The sequence below is a fragment of the Girardinichthys multiradiatus genome, chromosome 2 (genome assembly GCF_021462225.1).
Source record: "Girardinichthys multiradiatus isolate DD_20200921_A chromosome 2, DD_fGirMul_XY1, whole genome shotgun sequence".
Lineage (NCBI taxonomy): Eukaryota > Metazoa > Chordata > Actinopteri > Cyprinodontiformes > Goodeidae > Girardinichthys > Girardinichthys multiradiatus.
In genome coordinates this window covers 5548539-5568273 of record NC_061795.1, presented here as the reverse complement: position 1 = coordinate 5568273, position 19735 = coordinate 5548539, and the positions used below count along the sequence as shown (strand labels likewise).

General features: G+C 39.2%; 1 protein-coding gene across 1 annotated transcript in view; it reads right to left on the bottom strand.

Annotated features, from left to right (window-relative positions):
* cftr (CF transmembrane conductance regulator) overlaps positions 1-19735 on the bottom strand; it is a 95049-nt gene that overhangs the window by 9942 nt on the left and 65372 nt on the right. Inside the window, exons 16-22 of the mRNA XM_047350147.1 lie at positions 19645-19682; positions 19086-19366; positions 18841-18920; positions 14170-14320; positions 3067-3294; positions 1288-1388; positions 358-588 (exon numbers count right to left, since the gene is read on the bottom strand). Coding sequence (XP_047206103.1) covers positions 358-588; positions 1288-1388; positions 3067-3294; positions 14170-14320; positions 18841-18920; positions 19086-19366; positions 19645-19682 — 1110 coding nt within the window. The remainder of the gene's footprint in view (positions 1-357; positions 589-1287; positions 1389-3066; positions 3295-14169; positions 14321-18840; positions 18921-19085; positions 19367-19644; positions 19683-19735) is intronic.

Sequence of the window (19735 nt, the reverse complement as noted above, 5' to 3'; positions counted from 1 at the left end):
ACATAAAGTGTTACACATTTGCCGGTTCGAACGCCCACTCTGCCTATCTTAGTCTCCTTGCCTGCTGATGGTGCACAGAGGGCCCAGTGGCGCCGATTGTATGGCAGCCTCACTTCTGTCAGTCTGCCCCAGAGCAGCTGTGGCTACAATGTAGCTCACCACCGTTAGTGTGTGAATGTGTGTATGAATGGGTGAATCACTGATTGTAGTGTAAAGTGCTTTGAGGTTCCTGAAAAATAGGTACTATACAAGTGCAGGTCATTTACCATTTTTGGGAATCTGTAGGCTTCCAAAAAGGCGACTAGAAGACTAATGAAATTAAGCATTTTGGTTTCAACAGGCCTTTTCAGGACTTACACTCTGACCACCCTCCACAGAGAAGGAGATATCATTGAGCACAGCCCGCCCAGCATCTGTGTATCTAACAGAGAGGCCCTCGACGTCCAGCTGGCCACGGTTAGGCCAGTAGCCGTATGCATTTAAGTTGTTGATGACAAGGTCAGAACCTCCTTTCCCTCCTGGTTTTCCCTGCAATGTCTCTTCTGATGCCAAGTCGATGAATTTGAACACTCGATCCACTGAGCGCATCTGAGAGGAGAAGACAGAATGCAAGTTTTTTGAAGATGGTGTAGCTGTGAACGAAAATTTCATTGAAAGGCAGTGATGCACATACCTCCCACCACTGGGAGCATGTTGATGAGAATTGTTGAGTAAAACATTTATTTTGATAGTACTAATGCTACTGCTATTACTACTACTAATAATACCAATAATGATCATTTTGATCATAGAAGAGTAGAAATGCAGCAATGAAATCTATAAAATCTGTAAAGTCGCCACTACTTTTAACATAATGCACGTTTCACTGCTGAGTTGGATAGCAGATACTTTTATTAAAAAAGGATAAGCTATGAGGAAACTGAACCTTTTGATAAACAACACAATAAAACGTGAAAATGAGCTTTGTCTCAACAACCCTAAATTCCTTACTTCAAACACACAGTGTGATATCAGCTCTGCTCCTTATATGTATGGTTTGATGACTGTTAAAATATTATGAATAGTATGGATGGATACAAAATCAAATTAAACTTGCTTGGTGAAAACCATAACCAGGTCTAAATGTTCCAGTATGATACAATGTTCGAGTCATTCTGACTGACTCAGTGGACATCCAGTGTTACATGTAATTGTGTTGTATGTTCCTAAGACTGAATAACTTCTTGTTCAGTCCTGATAGCTAAAACTATGACTGTGACTGTGAGTTTGTGCAACTGAACTACTTACCAGACCGTCCACATTGATACTAGTGATGATAGCCCATTGGAAAGTGCCCAGGATGAGCATAGCTAGGGCCACAATGATGCCAATCTCGCCCGTTCTGTCCTCTGAGAAGTGCACACACACACAGACACACACACAAAATTTCATCAGCACCGTCCAATAAAAGCTCACCTCTCTGATGTCAGAGCTGAACTCATGTATTACAGCACTCCTACTGGCTCCATTGGAAACTAATGAGCTGTGAAATGACCCTTTAACCTGCACTTAACATAAACACAACCTGTGACGCAACATGTTTTATTGTGTTTGCATTTCCTATTCATTTAATCAACATGTGCTCCCTTATGCATTGTATCCAGTGGCATTCCAGCCGTGTAGATAAACTGTTCTGCTCGGATTACATCTTACATCTGACTCCTCTGCATCTCACAGATGAGACTTCTGCTTCTCTATTAGTTATACCCAGAGCATTGACACTCATTGGGCCTAGATGCTGTTGCACCATTGCCAATTGCCCCCTATTTCTTGTCCACATGTTGCTGTTTTCTCCCTTCCCATTTTCTTTTGTACCTGTGAACAGCATGTCGATTTTTAAGTGATAAAATATTTTCATGAATCATACATATACATAAAACAGAATATTACAAGCTCTCCTATTTTTTTATTTATTGTAAAGTATTTTCTGAAAACATTGTTTTACCCTATTTCAATTGATTCTGCTTTTGATCCTTCATCTAAACAAGTTGATTCTAATAGATCATGAGATTAGGATCCCAAATCTAACCAAAATAACTGAACTCAAAGCAGGTACAAAACATCCACAATGTAGGAATGGATTGATGTATAGGTGGTATGAAACATTTTGTGGCAGACAACTTCATTTTTTTTACCTGAAAAAGTCAGTTATGAAAAGACCAAAACAGCAAAAGTGCAAAATGTTGAAGTAGTGAAACACTCAGCGTTGCTTCTTAATCGTTGCAAACTGGCCCTCTATATTTATTATGTAGAATCAGGTTGACATGTGACCAACAAAGGTTGACCACTCTCATGGTGTTCAACCAGATGTCATCAATTTGTTACCATCTGACAACAATCAGGTGTCTTGTGGTGGTGGACTGACTCAAAGGGATTTGATGCAATCTGTTGGCTATGCAACTGGATACTATAGCATGAAATTGAGCACACTTAATGCAATTCGCTCATTATCAGACCGAATTATACTATATAGACCTGAATGTAATTAGGCTATTTCCAACAGGATATAGCTGGATTTGAATCTGTGTTAAATACATTAAACTGGATTGTGCTGAATTTATCCATTTACCTCCTTATAAATTATGATGCTGTATTAGCCAATAAATACATGAAATTTAGAAGTGATTTTGCTTTCATTACTGGGAACTAGTACTCACTGTAAAATCAGTTGGTTTTTTTTTTATTGTGGAGAAGAAAGATGATTTCTGTTTTACTTTTTCGTCTATAAAAAAAGGTTAAAAAGAGACCGCTGGAACTTGTTAGATTTGATCTTAAGTCAAATCTTTGCGCCCAACTTAATGCTTGTTTGCATTAATGAGCTGTGTGTGCTGATTGTCTGTATTATCTATTTAAAATATTAAAATGTATCCTTTTTTTGGTCTTCTCACATTGTCTATGACTGGCTGCACCTCATCTATAAATCAGATCCCGTATCTGACGAGACTTTTCAAGTCTGTCCTTACAGAGCACATCTACAACTCTATCTTATCACAAGATTTTCAACCATGTAGTCGTTCCATGACTTACGGTTGGTTCCTACAGCAATGAAGGCAGCGATGGTGAAGAACATCACAAAGATCACATCACAGCGGAACAGGAACCATCTTAATGTGGACAGGTAGTGGAACCAGGTGGCTGTGTGGGTGTTAAGAGCTTTGTGGAAGAGTGTCTCAAAGTAAGTCTGACGTCCAAATGCTCGAATTGTCCATAAACCCTTTAGTGAGATGATGAGGTGAGAGAAGATGGGACTACGAGCTGCAGGAAAGAAGAAACGTATGTTTTTAAGGTGCAAATACGGAGCAAAGAGAGCAGAGGACACCACTGTTTAATGAAGACATTATATTACGAAACAGTCCTGGACAACAGGAATGTACTGTATGTAACGTTGATAGCTAAGAGTAAACTTCACTGATGACTGCTGCTACCAACACCAACATTTAAAATCTAAAGCCTATCTAAAGCTATTAGTCCTCGACGCAGCAATCCTTAGTTCCATTTACGACCTTGAGACTTTTACTGCACGTCTTCCCCCCTTCTCTCTCTGTCCATCTCCAGTCTGGTGACTGTCCATAAAGGCATAAACAAAATCTTTTAAAAAAAATTCCATTTCCACTGAATGCAGTGTCTGTAAAGAGTGACACAAAGTGTGGTTGATCACTTCTGCATATACAACTAAATGACAGAAATCCTGTTTTGTGAAATGTACTATTTAAGAATTGAACTTCATCCCAAAATAGTTTCATGATTTAGAAGAGTATAAAGTGTTAAGCTGCTGGTTTGATAGTACTAAAACCTTTTGAATGTAACTGTATCATCATAATACCTATTGTTTATGTCTCTTTATTAATTTAGTCACTAACAATATTTATTGCAACTTGAATTCCTTTCGCATTGTGTCAGATATTGCTATTTGATAAAAATGAAATAAACTGTGATAATGTTTAAATCAGATCCCACCCCCAATAAAAGACTGTATAAAAAGAAAGAAATGTTTTATTACATGTCAAAAATATCACCTGTTTATTCAGGCTGAAACTTTTAAAAGGGAGTGAGACCTCAGCAGAAAAGCAGAAGGCTGAAGACTTTGTTTCATGCTTTTCAGCCTTTACTCTCTGTCATCGAATGAGCTGAATTTGGAAATGTTGGCAGAAATCTTAGAGTTATTGTCAGGATTTACATGTGCTAGGTAAAACACAAGGACACTGTGGTTTTACTAATGTTAGACATGCTAACCATGTTAATTGATTATATAAAATAGTGCAGACATTTTAATAGCTGATTTATTCTTTTTTAGAAAGTGTTGAGAATTAAAATCATGTAATTTCATGCTATTAGTTTACTTTGCATGTGAGAACATTAAACTGAGATTTAACATGAGTGAGCCTTGAGGAGAGATCACAGCAGGGATCAGGGTGGCACAACGGTGAAACAGGTGTTAGGTTCTCGGCAGCTGCAAGCCGTAAAAGCTGGCTGTAGGGACAATAAAGCAATAAATGTCAACTTTTGGCCGTCATATAGATGCCACAAGGAAGCTTGGCTGATTTACAACACCTGATGGAAAAAGGGAAGGCACAGTCAGTAAGCTTTGAAGTCCACAGTATAAAGATGTACTGAAAACTTGTAATGACAGAGACATCTGGGTAAAGACAGCCATGCTTTACCATCTCTCTCTGTAAGGGCCCTTATATAACTTCTCTCTCCTTATGTAAATTCTCTCTTCTTCATGTAAATGTCTTTCATTGTGTTATTTTGTATATTCATTTTGCATTAGAAATCATTGGACTTATTATCTACCAAATTAAACTTGCGTTAATCTTAATTTCCTGCTCTTCATCTGTTCTTTCTCATGACATCCGAACTGGGAGAGGTTGAGGCTGCAAGAATATCAGTGATAGCATTATTTTACCTCAACAAAAGACATTAAGATGGTGTTTTACTAATATTTGAACTATTAGTGAAAATGTTTTACAGTGACTGCTCTCTCACACACATGGCGTGATGCTGCTTTGAATATTCATAATTAATAGTGGCTCACGGCAGAAAGGCTGCAAAGAAATATTTGCAATCCTGTTCTTATATCTTTAAAGACACTGCCCATCTAAAGAAAAAGTTACACAGTTTAATATTTTTTGTTGGACCACCTTTAGAATCAGAATCAACTTTATTGGTCAAGTTTGTGTGCACAAACAAGAATTCTGACTTTGATTTCCGTCGCTCACATCAACATCAGCCCTAACAACAACCACAATGTGTAAAAACAAATAAATACAGACAAACAACAGTTTGTATAAGTGTGGGTATTTTTTTTTCTTTTCTTTTTGATGTATATATAAGATGGAAGGCAAGTTGTGATAGTGCAAATAAGCTTATTTGTGTTGGGACCACAGCCATGGTTACAAAATGAAAGGCCAGTACAAACTTTTCTGAAACTTTCAAAATAAATCGCATTAACCTACGTCCAGCACAGCCAGGAAAAGAGGTAACAGCGGACTTCCCATGACGTCACAGTCCAAATAAAATCACCGCTTTTGCAACAAGCTGACCTCTTCCACGCAGGTCCCCAGAGGAACTGGACGGAGAGACACAGCGTGCTAATGTCTCTTTGCTGGCAAACAGACATAACTCTTCAAACTGGACACAAGAGTGTCATACGATCACGCGATCATATGCACTAAGTTAAGTAGGAATGAATTGCGGTTTGTGTATCCGTATTCATTGTTGGTTGACTTTCACTCTGAGGTCTACAGAAGCAAACTATGTTCCAGAACGTTCCCAGCACGAGTGGAGCAGTTTTCCCGGTCTGAAGGAAGGACAACGGGACCGCATCACCGTGGTTACAGCTGTAACACACAGTTTGGCCAGCAGACAGAGCGAGCCCACAGCTATGGAGGTTAGCTGCAGTTAACCCTTTGTTCACTGTGGATGTTTTTCTCAACTTCGTCCCCAAACAACATTTCCTCAGACGGTTCACGTAAGAGGTAGTGTTCGGCAGAGAGAAGTAGTTTAGAATGAAACTAGAAAATTTTGGAAGAAATTTAGACGGGGCCTGCCTCTTGGTGCGTGCTTCTCGGACCAGAGCCAAAATGTGGCCAAGTTAAGTTAATGCCTCCTTGCATTGCCATGGCAGGTCCCAATAAATATACATAATAAACAATCCAGTTTAGATGTGGATAATAATAGGTGACCTCTTTGGAATAGCACTGGAAGCAGTGAAGCAAGCTCCTCTCCCTCTATTGCTATGGCAAGCCCCAACTAAGGAATGTTGAAGTTTTTATTTTGTACAGATCAGTACATTTTATCTTGACAGGATAAAGTAGATCAGTTTCCATCACTGAGTCCCAGCAGTAGTGTTAAGACCAATGCTGCAATTATCGCTGTGTGAAATATGAAGACGTTTATTTTGTAGGTGTTATTTTGAAAGTCCAGTATAGTTGTCCTTTCAGGTGTGGCGTAGGTCCACTAGTTATATAGAACCTGGTTGCTATTCTAAATTCATTATGTATGCTATTATCAGCTTAAAAAACTGAATAGTAACTCTGGATGACTGTGGCTTTTATTTTGAAATTTTCAGTGAGCTTTATTTTAAAAGGGGCAACACAGTCCCATTTCCAACACTTGATGAGATCCAAAAATACTGTGAAGCCCAGTCTATAGTTTAAAATCTATAGTTTAAAATGTAAAGGCTTTTATTTTGTAGAGCATTTCTTGTCTTATTTTGAAAATCCAACATGGTTGTCCCTTCAGGTCTGAGTTACTTCCATTAGTTATATAGAACCTGCTTGCTATTTAAAAATCATTATGTATGCCATTATCAGCTCAAACAAATCATTAGTAATTATTAAAGATTCAGGCTTTTATTTTGAAGGTTTCAGTAAACTTTATTTTAAAAGGCCAACGTGGTCCTATTTCCAAAACTGGGTGAGCTCCAAGATTAGTGTGAAGCCCAGTCCTGCAATGATCTATTGTTTAAAGTGTAAAGGCTTCTATTTTGTTGAGCATGTTTTGTCTTATTTTGAAAATCCAGCATGGTTGTCCTGTCAGGTCTGGGTTACTTCCATTATTTATATAGAACCTGCTTGCTCTTCTGAAACCATTGTGTATGCTATTATCAGCTTTAAATAATCATTAGTAACCATGGAAAGTTGATGAAAGAAATTGCCCTTTAGGGTTAATCACTGTTGTCTGGATGTTGGAACAGTAGTACATGCTGTTTAAGTTCCCCACACAAAATGGCCACCATGTAGTTGCCTCCTATGAAGATGGTCAAAGGTTTAGGGGTTGGGTCAGGTTTAAGACATAGAAATGAATGAAAATCAATGGAAGTCAATGCAAAGTCCTCAAAAAGATAGTAATCCATGGATGTTTGTGTCCGAGTGTGAGACACAGAGAGAATAGAGACAGAAAGAAAGACAGAATCACATCCAGACATATACAGTAGGAGATACACAGAGCTATAAATAGAACAGTGAGGAATGAATCAGCCAATCAGCAAAGAGGGTCAGTGTAACTTGACACCTGCCGTTTCTCACTCACGCACAGTGTTGCCAGGTGTCCGATAATTATCGTATTTGTACAATAATTTTGCTCTCTGTACGATGTACAATAAATATTCCTAAAAAAGGCCAAATGTACAATAATTTGACCAGTCCGTGAATGTGTGGTTGTAATCAGTCGTCATCAGCCTATCGCCAAAGTCTGTCGGAGTTTTTTTGTGAACCTTGAAGGCATCCGTGTCCGGATTCGGAAACAAATGCTGGAAATTCCAGCCAATCGTGCTTTTCTAAATGTGACCTACGTGTGACGTGATGCGTTGGCCTCAGAACAATGGCCATGATTGGCTGAATAGTCCACTGCGCCCACCCATGATTGAGGAAAAGAAAAAAAGAAAAGAAGAAGAAGCAGAGCCTGGCACTGTGGGGCTGCAGCTGTTGATAAATCCATTCCGTACTGACGCCACAAAGCTGCGAGTGCCTGTTAGACGCTATTCAACACATCAACAGACTTGTTATTTTGGTTATGACGAGTGTACGATAATTTCCCTCAAAATACGATAATTTTATGTCTCTAGTACGATAATCCTACGTTTCTCACCTGGTAACACTGTTCACGCAGCAGGACACTGTGTCTGCCCCTGGCCTGGCTTTATAACATGGAGGCGCATGCTCCCGAACTCCTGCCCGTAACTCGGAAACCGTAGGGGTTATTGACGTAATTTTTTGACCGGTTTTATCAGAATGGACAGGGGAACAATAACATCAATCCTTTATTTTCGAAAATATAATAATAAAGACACAACACAAGGTGAAAATAGAGGGAAAATGGAGAAAAAGACAAAAATGCCTGCTCCCGAACAAAGTCTAATATCTCGGAAACCGTACATGGTATTTGAATAATTATTAAATTGTGGGCGAAAGCCATCCCTCGTCCCCGATCATGGAGATTTTCATAGCTCTATGTCATTCACAGTATAAAATAGGATGATGGAAAGAAATGGTTTCACTCATGGATTACTGGTCAAACTGTCATTGAAAATACATGGGAGAAGGCCTACAGAATTCCGCTGACTCTTGGCAATCGAGGGGGGTTCGACAAAAAACCGTGAGACCTAGAACTATTTTAAAGATATTGTGTGAAAACAGAGGCCTGGCCCTACCAGCTGACCGAAAATGGTAACTTTAGAGCAAAATATGTGGCCGTGAGGGCGAGTTAAAAATAAATTTTCCTGACAAAAATCCCCGCTTTCTACACTCTAGTAACTGCCATCTCCACTATAGGAGTGGGATTTTCTCGCAAACTTTGTGTTGCTTGAATTCTAATTTTAGACAAACCGTAGCAGTTATCAACAAACCGTTTTCACTTCTGAACAGCCGGCGGATTTATCTAAAAACTGGAAGTTCAACCGTGTTTCTAGGTGAAAGTATGGCGATACAGCAGAGCCTCAAAAATAGTGAATTTTGAGGATTCCTTCCTCCCCTGACTCCATTCATTTCTTTGGGATTTTGGGGGGGTCTTTCGTTAATTACGTGGCCATGGTAACTCGAAACGCTAATAAAAGTAATAGCACACATCCCGGGAATGAGCATTGCATGGGAGGCAGTGCACTGCTCTCCTATGCACTGCTTTGGCAGGCCCCAATAATCTAAACATTTTTCGTTTTATGAAGTTTGGTTTTGTTTATGTTGAAAACTCAGCTATCTTAGTGCTAGCAGGCTATCTGCTCACCACATATTCAGTTTCTGTTCTGTGTTTGTGTTTTTTTTAAAGTTAAGACAAACTTTATTTAAAGGGTGATTTTAAACACAGAAGATCGGCCACAATCCGTGCTTATGCATTTTAACCCTTTATTAATGATTAAAATATGTTTGACTTTGAGTTGACTTATTTTTGTTAATGAATTCTTGTATTTTAAGAAATTGTGTGAATTCATTCCGTGTGTGTACAGAGCTTTGCTGTTCAATAATGTCAGAGCTTGGCTCATCCCTTTCAATTCTGTCCTAATACCACCGCCTTATTGGGCTGGTACTCACAGGACAACCCTTAACAGACCGAAATATTATTTAATAAAATATTCAAGTATTAATATTAAATAATATATTCATATTCATAATTACATTTGTTTTCAGCAGAGTAGCTGACTGGCTATGAAGTGTTCATTCTGTTTATCAGAGTTCATTAGATGTTTGGATTTTAATCCACTGTAGCCTTATTTAACTCAAATTTCATTCAGCATTGCCAGGGAGCCTCCAGCAGCTGATTTCTACTTAGTGTGGAACTTCTGTCTCTCTTTGTTTTTCAAGGGTTGTTCTCAACAGACAGCAAAACGCTGCTAGAAACAATAGGAAAAAACTACACCATCTCCAAGCTATGGGTAAAACAGAGGACTGTAGCTCATTGAGCGCTGAGTATTACATTTGGTTTCCATTGTATTTTGTCTGATATGTTGCATAAAGCAGCAAAAAGAACAACACCAGGATATGGCTGGAGGAAATCCCAGCTCAGCTTGTCTCTATGACCCCAGTGTGCTTTGGAAAGACCTTGCCATCACCACTAAAGCAAGCACTCAGTGACAGAAATGAGTACACAGCAGCGAAACAGAGTGGGATAGTCAGTGGTCCAATAACCTGTTTTCTTACCCTACAGCATCCAACAACATAAACTTGCTTAGATCTGTGATGTACATAAATGTGTCTGAAATAGAATAATCTGAAACCGGGTTTTGCATCTTATGTTATCAGCCTTTTGTGTATGTTTTTTTCCCCAATCCTTAACATTAAAACAGTTTTTAGAGTTCCACTGTGGACTATCTCATACATAAAGAGATACTTAGTATCATAAAAGTACCAGCTAATTAAAAATAAATCTATCTGACTTCATTTAACTCTTGCAAGGTTTAATGTATTATTTGGCTCAAATCTCTTTTTTTCCCTCTTAGGTTTCCCAACATTTTCAATTTTTTATGCATTTTTATGCATGTAGTATTTGACTCTTGTCATTTTGTTTTCTGTCTTTTCTGTTTAATTCTCAAACTAAAATATAAATATAATTGTAATCGAGAATCAGCATAGTAGAGCTGAAAAGTCATAAATGGCTATCAGAAACAATCAAAAAGCTGTGATTAATTGTCAATCTTTCACCTTGATCCTGCTTGTGTTTCTGTAGTCTTCCTTGGGCCTGGCTATTAAATAGGCCTGCAGCTCATAGACAATAAGTATTTTATACTGCACATGCTAATATGTGTATATTACATGTGTTAGGCCTAGCCATTGAAGGAGAACAATCGCTGAACTATACAAAAACAAGACTGGTCAAAACTCCCAGAATACACAGCATTAACTTGTTTTAATGACAACTTTTAGGAAGGAGGGGTATCCTCATGATCACAGTATAAAACTCTGATTCGAGGATCTTGAATTAAGACTAGCTGTCTCAAACCTTTTTTTCTGGGCCTCTGCAGAAAAAGATTCTGAGGCAGAGATTACCCAAGAAGCAGTGGTGATTGCTCTAAGACTGCAAGGGAAGCTCAGCTTCCCCTAAAATGTCAAAAAATAAGTGATCAAATATATACTGTTGTGTGTACATGTCACTGACTAAATATGCGCTACAACGCGCTCAACTTTTGTTCAGAATCAGCTTGTTATCACTGGTAACGACGCGGCTTTCCTCTCACTCATTCCCACAGCTTCACAGTGCTTTAAACAGTGAGTTCAATAGCGAAGCAAAAATGCTGGGCTTTGTCCCGCCCATCGGACGCTCAGCGTCTCTGGGGATCTATGGGGCAGCCTCAGCTGCAGCGAAACGAGATGAGTCTTTGGATAAATGCTGGGCTTTGTTCCGCCCATCGGATGCTCAGCGTCTCTGGGGCTCTAAGGGGCAGTGGGCTGGCCTCAGCTGGCCCGGACGCTGAGCTTTTGCATGATGATTGGATGGTCTGTCTGAGGCTGAATCCTTTTTTGATTGACAGCGAAATGAGCAAATCAGCGATCTTGAAATTGAGCTTCCCCTCCTTGAAAGACCAGCATCTGCCACTGCCAAGATGCCAGGGTGTCGAAAAATCACATTGACAAAGACATTTTTCCCAACTGGCTGAAGATGACATCGAAACTGCAGCTCTGCATACGTACACGCCGAGCAGACACTTTCCCTAGGCAGTTAGGCTGACAGCAACCCAACCCTTCTCCTCTGTTCATCACCCACCACGCAACTCATCACACCTTGGACCCCCTGTCTTCCTGTTCATTACAACCGTTCATGTAAGAGGTTGTGTCTGGGCAGAGAAAATTAATTTAGGGTAGAACAATTTAAAAGTTGTCATCATTATGTTTTATTTTATCAGTGGTGCTAAACTGCTTGAGTGCTAACAGTCCTCTAAGCCTTGAGTCTAGTTTATCTCTTGCGACTTCTGTTCAAAAGTTAGGAAACCTTTATTTCAAGGAAAGGTTTAAACGCTAATGGTCTGGTGACATGAGTTTGCACCGTTTTATCTGTGTTGCCTCCTCATCTCTTGTGTCCACATAATCCTCAAAAATGCACTAAATTGCCTCTGGTACTCCTAATGCTAAAGCTAAAAGCTCTGCTATTGCTAAATGGTGGCCACTATTAGCCCTGCTGTGCTCACAAAACAGCTCGTTTGTTCGTTCACCATCTTATGAGAGTCGCATTCTTAGTAGTGTCAACTCCATTCTAAATTCATTCACTGAAAGGGCTTCTTGAACATAATATTAAGATTGATTTGGCCTAAAGGTTATTGATTTCTAATTTGGCAAGTCATTCTTTAAAATATTATTTTATTAAAATAAGGCTTAGGGTTATAACAACGCGAATACAATAGCCACAACATAAATATAAAAGCCACAACAGAAGTGACCTGCAGTGCAGGTGACGGTACAGTGTTACACCAAAATCTGTAACCCATTGTTGTGCCAAAACTCAGGGTCTGCATCCCTCATAGGCTGCATTTGTAGGCTGATTATGTCGCAGCAAGGTGACAAACGCTGTCCAAATTCAATATATAGCTGAATATAGCTGTGTAAACCTGAAATAAATGCTCTGTTTAGCAAGATATTGCTTAATTGCAAAAGTGCTGTGACGTATTCATGGATGTCCTCTCCCACTGCTTTAACAGCCTGCTCGCCTCACCAGCTGTCAGCTGACTGGGCTGTTCGCTATACAAGAGGAGGACTTCTGACTCCTAGAACATCATTTTCAAACTCACGTTGGCTTTGCCCAATGAGTTAAACACAGATATAATTAAGTCAGATGATATCTAAAGTTAATGTTTGGTTTAGTTATTATTATCATTATGCTCTACAAATAAATTTAGGGTGTATTCACACTTGCCACTTTTGGTCCACTTTAAACGGACCAGAGTTCGTTTCCCCCCTTGGTCCGGACCTTTTGTGAATACACTCAAGCGAACCCTGGTCCGGACCGAACAACCGGACCGAGACCCACTTTTTGAGGTGGTCTCGGTCCGCTTCCAAACGGACTCTGGTGCGGTTCGCTTATGGTCTGAATACAAACCGGCCCCGTAAAAAGCCACCGTAGCCAGTAGCAAAGGTGTGTGTTGTAAGGTAATCATACCTGATAAGCTGTGTGTTGCTTAGCAACGCTACCGGCTTTGTTATGGGACAAGGCACGTGGAGAACGTCGGCGTTCAGCACGCGTTCTCCGACGGGGTTCCAAAATAATAAATGGAACGTCTCAAAATCTGTGTTGAATGAGCTGCTCTTGACACTCACAATAATATTGCAGCTGTAATAACGGCATAAATATGCAGAACAGAGGTGCTGCACGCAGCACGTCTCGAGATGTTTTCCTACATTTCCTACATTTTTAATTCTCAAGGAAGTTCAATCATCATCAAAGTAGTTATTCTGAGATTGAGACGGAAATGCTTATATTGTGTTGCAGAATTTTGAGGAATCCTGGCTATGACTTGTGTTACATGTCTGCCAGACTGTTTTTCTGCCACTCCATCCCCTTCCTCTGCAGACTGGTACAAATTTGGACCCCAGCCCTGACTGGTGTAAAAAGAATTTAAAAGGCTTTTGAGTTTACCAGGCTCTCTCCTCCTATGACTATTTTGTGGTGGGGTTACAGGACTAGTTAAGGTTGGGGTACCCATTACATTTTTACATTGGTAGACCTATTTGGTAAGTAGGTTGGCGTACCTGTGTAAATGTTTTGGTGATGCTTTAATTAGATATGAAGATCAGAGTTTTTGTTTTTAATTTAAACTATGTATGTTAGGCGCTGTTTTATATATTTGACCTGGCACTTCCCTTCCTCCCCCACATTTTTACATGTTTTTCTTTTGTAAATCATTGTCAAATTATTGTGCTTGTGTTATTGTCATTCTTCCCAACTAGGGTTTGTAACACTGTATATATGTATTTTATACTATGTCTGGTCTGGCTGTCTCTGCCTACTTAGTCTTCTGTGAACTGAAATTGACTTGGTTGAACGAAACAAATCCAGGCGCCTGCTAACAGCAGGTTAGCCCTCTTGGATAGTCTATCTGATGTCATGGATACTTGTGTGTTTTAAAAGATGAAACAACCTGATGGAAAAAAAACTAAAACTTTATTTACCAACTTCAACCACGAACAGAACTGAGTTTTTTATTCTCACCTTCAGCCTCTAGTTGTTTGAGTTGTTGTCCAGTTCGTAAGAAGTACTTCCTGATGACCACAAAGACAATAGCCAGCGGTATTGCAGATATGAAGATGTATGGTCTCATGATAGACACCGTGAAGATGCACCCGATGACAAGTAAAGTTAACTGGTGTGAGGACAAATGATAGGATAAAAATGAAATAATGAAATGAGCACATGTACTGTTACATTTTCCAAGTTTTAATTAGCAATAAAACAACTGGTTGGTTTATTTTAACTGGAAGGGTTGGGTTCAGTCCAAATGCAGGACTCTTCCATTCTATTAGGGTGTAGGTTAGTGCCAACAGGCTTGTGTGTGTAGCAGCAGAGCTGAGTGGTGGAGAGCCAGGAGCCTTATACTTCACACTTAAATGTTTCAGATCATCAAACAACTTTTAATATCAAAGATAACCAAAGTAACACAAAAAGCTAATTATTTTATTTGAAAAGATATCCAAACCTAAAAGTAGCAAAAACATAATTGCCCTCTAGACCTCATAACCCTTGTTGGCAGCTACTGCCATCAAGCATTTGCAATAATAGGCAATGAGTCATCACTGTAGAGGAGTTTTGGCTCACTCTTTGCACACTGGAGGGGTTCCTAGAATGCCTGAAATCATTGTCTTCCTGTCTTAGCTGTAGTTGGCTCCAAATAAAGGAGTGCGGCCATTTTAGTTCTGTACCAAAATAGCTTTTCATATAAAGAACTTCTACCGGAAGTAAAGCTATAGATTGATGCAGTAATGTTATGGTTCTCATGAATCCTACTTTTGATTGTTTGGTACATTTAAAAAATATAACAGATTATGTTAGAGTGTTTAATTATGAGAATAAAGTCATAGGCTAATACTACAAGAATAAAGTAATGACAGCTCCTCTTCCACAAAATAAGCAATTTCTTCCCAGATAGTGTGGTTCTTTCTTTGAAACAGACACATACATATGCACAATCATTTCAAAGTCCTGACACTGGTAATAATTTGATGCTGATGTGCTAAAAGATGCCTTATTTGTGACAATGATACTAAAGTATAATTTCACAAGATGCTCAACATTCCTCATTTAAACGCATGGAAGACCGACATTTTAGAAGAGCTCTCATAAAAATTAGAACTTCATTCTCATAATATTCCAACTTTATTCTCATAATTAAAAAAAACAAATTCTCTTAGCCTGCCCCTAATACTCCATCGTAGGAAAAGGATTTCTCTGGAGAAGAAAAAGTTAGCAATACAGTGAGTCCTAACATATTATGCAAGTGTCTGACTCAGTGATTTGCCGCCTGTATTATAATTTGATCCGTTTGGTATGGTTTGGTTGTCTTCCTTTCTTTGACCCAGGTTTATGGTGACACATTCAACTCGGCAGCAACTGGAACCTGGCAGGAAAAATGTTTTCCATTCCTGGATGCAGATTTTAAACTATATCAGGCAGCAGGTTCTTTATTCACACATACATAAACATTAGGGTTGTAACGATTCATTTTAATAATGATTCAATTCATATCATGATTCTTGGTTGCCAATACAATTCAAGAACAATATTGGTCTATGTAGAATGATTCGATCCGAAATGATTCAGTGACTTGAAATTGATTCAGTAACTTTTTAAACCAAAAATTCAACCAGTGTTGAATAACAAAATAAATACCTGGATACTAGACAGTGCAGGTGAAGTTTCAGCTGTTGTTTGTTGTAAAGTAATCCGGTATAAATTAATTAGATATTGACAAGCAAGTAAACAATAATTAATGGCAAATGCATTAACATTTTATTTGATAAAAGAGCAACAAGCATTCCTTCAAGTTGAATCAGCAGTGGCTTTACCTGCAAATTCTACTTTTGTTTTTTAAAGTAATGAATTACTAATATCCAAAATAAAGTGCAACCAACATATCTTCTTTTCAGGTTTAAAGAGCAGTGTTTCAACCTGGTACCACTCGCATTTTAATAAACAAACAGCAGTGAAATAATATCTAACAAAAGATCACATGTTACCAGATACTCTTCAATTACTCTATTTATATATTTTTTTTCAAAAATATCAATCGATCAACATGATCTGGCCACAGAGCACTTCTCCGTGCATTCACTATGTCGCTAGCCTACTAAAAACTCACTCTGGTGGCACACCGGTGCCAGGAATACACAGGTACTTTTTAGCAAAGGTTCAAAGTAGATGTAGCTCTTTCTCATGAGATCCCCACCACTTCATGGGATTTTCAGTCAAAGGCAATGCATCTTTTGCTTGGTACCTTATAGCTATATACAGGTCCTTCTCAAAATATTAGCATATTGTGATAAAGTTCATTATTTTCCATAATGTCATGATGAAAATTTAACATTCATATATTTTAGATTCATTGCACACTAACTGAAATATTTCAGGTCTTTTATTGTCTTAATACGGATTATTTTGGCATACAGCTCACGAAAACCCAAAATTCCTATCTCACAAAATTAGCATATCATTAAAAGGGTCTCTAAACGAGCTATGAACCTAATCATCTGAATCAATGAGTTAACTCTAAACACTTGCAAAAGATTCCTGAGGCCTTTAAAACTCCCAGCCTGGTTCATCACTCAAAACCCCAATCATGGGTAAGACTGCCGACCTGACTGCTGTCCAGAAGGCCACTATTGACACCCTCAAGCAAGAGGGTAAGACACAGAAAGAAATTTCTGAACGAATAGGCTGTTCCCAGAGTGCTGTATCAAGGCACCTCAGTGGGAAGTCTGTGGGAAGGAAAAAGTGTGGCAGAAAACGCTGCACAACGAGAAGAGGTGACCGGACCCTGAGGAAGATTGTGGAGAAGGGCCGATTCCAGACCTTGGGGGACCTGCGGAAGCAGTGGACTGAGTCTGGAGTAGAAACATCCAGAGCCACCGTGCACAGGCATGTGCAGGAAATGGGCTACAGGTGCCGCATTCCCCAGACCTGGGCTACAGAGAAGCAGCACTGGACTGTTGCTCAGTGGTCCAAAGTACTTTTTTCGGATGAAAGCAAATTCTGCATGTCATTCGGAAATCAAGGTGCCAGAGTCTGGAGGAAGACTGGGGAGAAGGAAATGCCAAAATGCCAGAAGTCCAGTGTCAAGTACCCACAGTCAGTGATGGTCTGGGGTGCCGTGTCAGCTGCTGGTGTTGGTCCACTGTGTTTTATCAAGGGCAGGGTCAATGCAGCTAGCTATCAGGAGATTTTGGAGCACTTCATGCTTCCATCTGCTGAAAAGCTTTATGGAGATGAAGATTTCATTTTTCAGCACGACCTGGCACCTGCTCACAGTGCCAAAACCACTGGTAAATGGTTTACTGACCATGGTATCACTGGGCTCAATTGGCCTGCCAACTCTCCTGACCTGAACCCCATAGAGAATCTGTGGGATATTGTGATGAGAACGTTGAGAGACTCAAGACCCAACACTCTGGATGAGCTAAAGGCCGCTATCGAAGCATCCTGGGCCTCCATAAGACCTCAGCAGTGCCACAGGCTGATTGCCTCCATGCCACGCCGCATTGAAGCAGTCATTTCTGCAAAAGGATTCCCGACCAAGTATTGAGTGCATAACTGTACATGATTATTTGAAGGTTGACATTTTTTGTATTAAAAACACTTTTCTTTTATTGGTCGGATGAAATATGCTAATTTTGTGAGATAGGAATTTTGGGTTTTCATGAGCTGTATGCCAAAATCATCCGTATTAAGGCAATAAAAGACCTGAAATATTTCAGTTAGTGTGCAATGAATCTAAAATATATGAATATTAAATTTTCATCATTACATTATAGAAAATAAAGAACTTTATCACAATATGCTAATTTTTTGAGAAGGACCTGTAATCTAATAGATTTTTACCAGTATTGGCTTCATTTTCCACTCCAGGTCAGTGTGATGAGAGGTAATTGTCACATACATTTGATTTGATTTTGAACTTAACAATTGCTGCCGTGATTTGCGTGGCCTGAGGTGAGTTTTGGTCAAGTTTCTGACTAAACGTGTTGGCAATCCCTGAGCCTTTTGCAGAGCTGGCATTACCTTGCCAGCAGTGGGAATGCTGCAAGAGGTGCCTGGACAGTTGGTGTGATCCAGTGGCGTCTTACTAGGTGTTTGGAGAGAATTTGGAGAGATTTGTCGTGTCTCCATCGTATTTTACTTGACAACACATTCTGCTGGCGCATGATGATGTCATAGACAGTCTGAATCGAGTAACGTCTAACCTATTTATCAATAAAGTGCTAAAAAAAACACCCCCAAAAAGTGTGCCGTGCTTAAATCCAATGCGTTATTTCATAGTATCGACACAATGGATTAATTACATATTAAAATAATGTGATATGTGTCGTCTGCAAGGCCAAGCACAGATCAATGTGGTTGGAACATAGGAATTTAAATTCTCTTTATTGTTGGGATTATTTGTTTGTTGGAAATATTATTATAATCTGGTTTTGTTTAATAAATACAGATTGAGCAAAATAAAACCACAATGACAATTTTGTCTTTGCAAAAATTTGAACTTTAACATGAATCAACAAACACATCATTTGGGTTGACAATTATATCAATAATTTGGATCAAGAGAATATGTGTGAGTTCGACAATGCAACATTCTATCTGCAACCAAATCAGCCGTCTTTGTATGTTAAATACCTGTATGAGGTCAAAAAGCACTAGAGGTAGCATGTCATCTATGACGGCCATGTCCTTGGTGAATCTGTTCATTATCCGCCCTAGAGAGGATGAACAAAAAAAGAAAAAGAAGGGAAATAATTCCTTAATAAACTGTGTTGTAGCAAAGGGCTAAATAGTATGTCATAGTGTGCCACCAGACTTTCATAATAGATTTTTTCACTGAAAAAAGAAGAAGTAAACGGCAAGTCCAAAAAGCAAAGTACCTGTTTTCATGGTGTTGAGCACAGACAAAGGGGCCCGTAGCACAGAGCTGAGCATCTGTTCGTGCAGTCTTTTAGACACAGTGAGCAATGTGTGGACTAAAGGGAGACCCCTAAAAACTCCAAGGGCCAGTATGCTATCCGAGTGAGCAAAGAATATGTAGAGGATGTAGTAAGCGCTGTTTTTTGTGACTATGAGGCGAACAGGAGTCGATGAGGCATTAGGGTGCTTCTCATCAATGTGGTTGGGTGAACTAGGGTTGGCGCCATCCTTCCATATCACGCTGGTTGAATGAAGCAAAACATGGAGATTAAAATGGACTGACATTCCTTAAATAAATTAAAGACGAGCCATAAAATGCAAAGCTACATTGCAGATTTTGGCAGCAGTTTGGAAATCTCTTCTGACATTTGAATTTTATTCTGTGTGGTAGGTATTTAGCCCTTACATATATTAATTTACCAAACAACAGACATATTTAAAACAATTTTCCATTTTGCCACATACTCTCCTGAAACTGATGTGTAGTTTATATGTACAGGAACATAACGCGACACTCACTCAGTAATGAGAAAAATGCCAACGACACAACCACCAACCTAATAGTTAAAAAAAAGGAGAAATGTACTGTTAATTAAAATTCCAGTGTTCA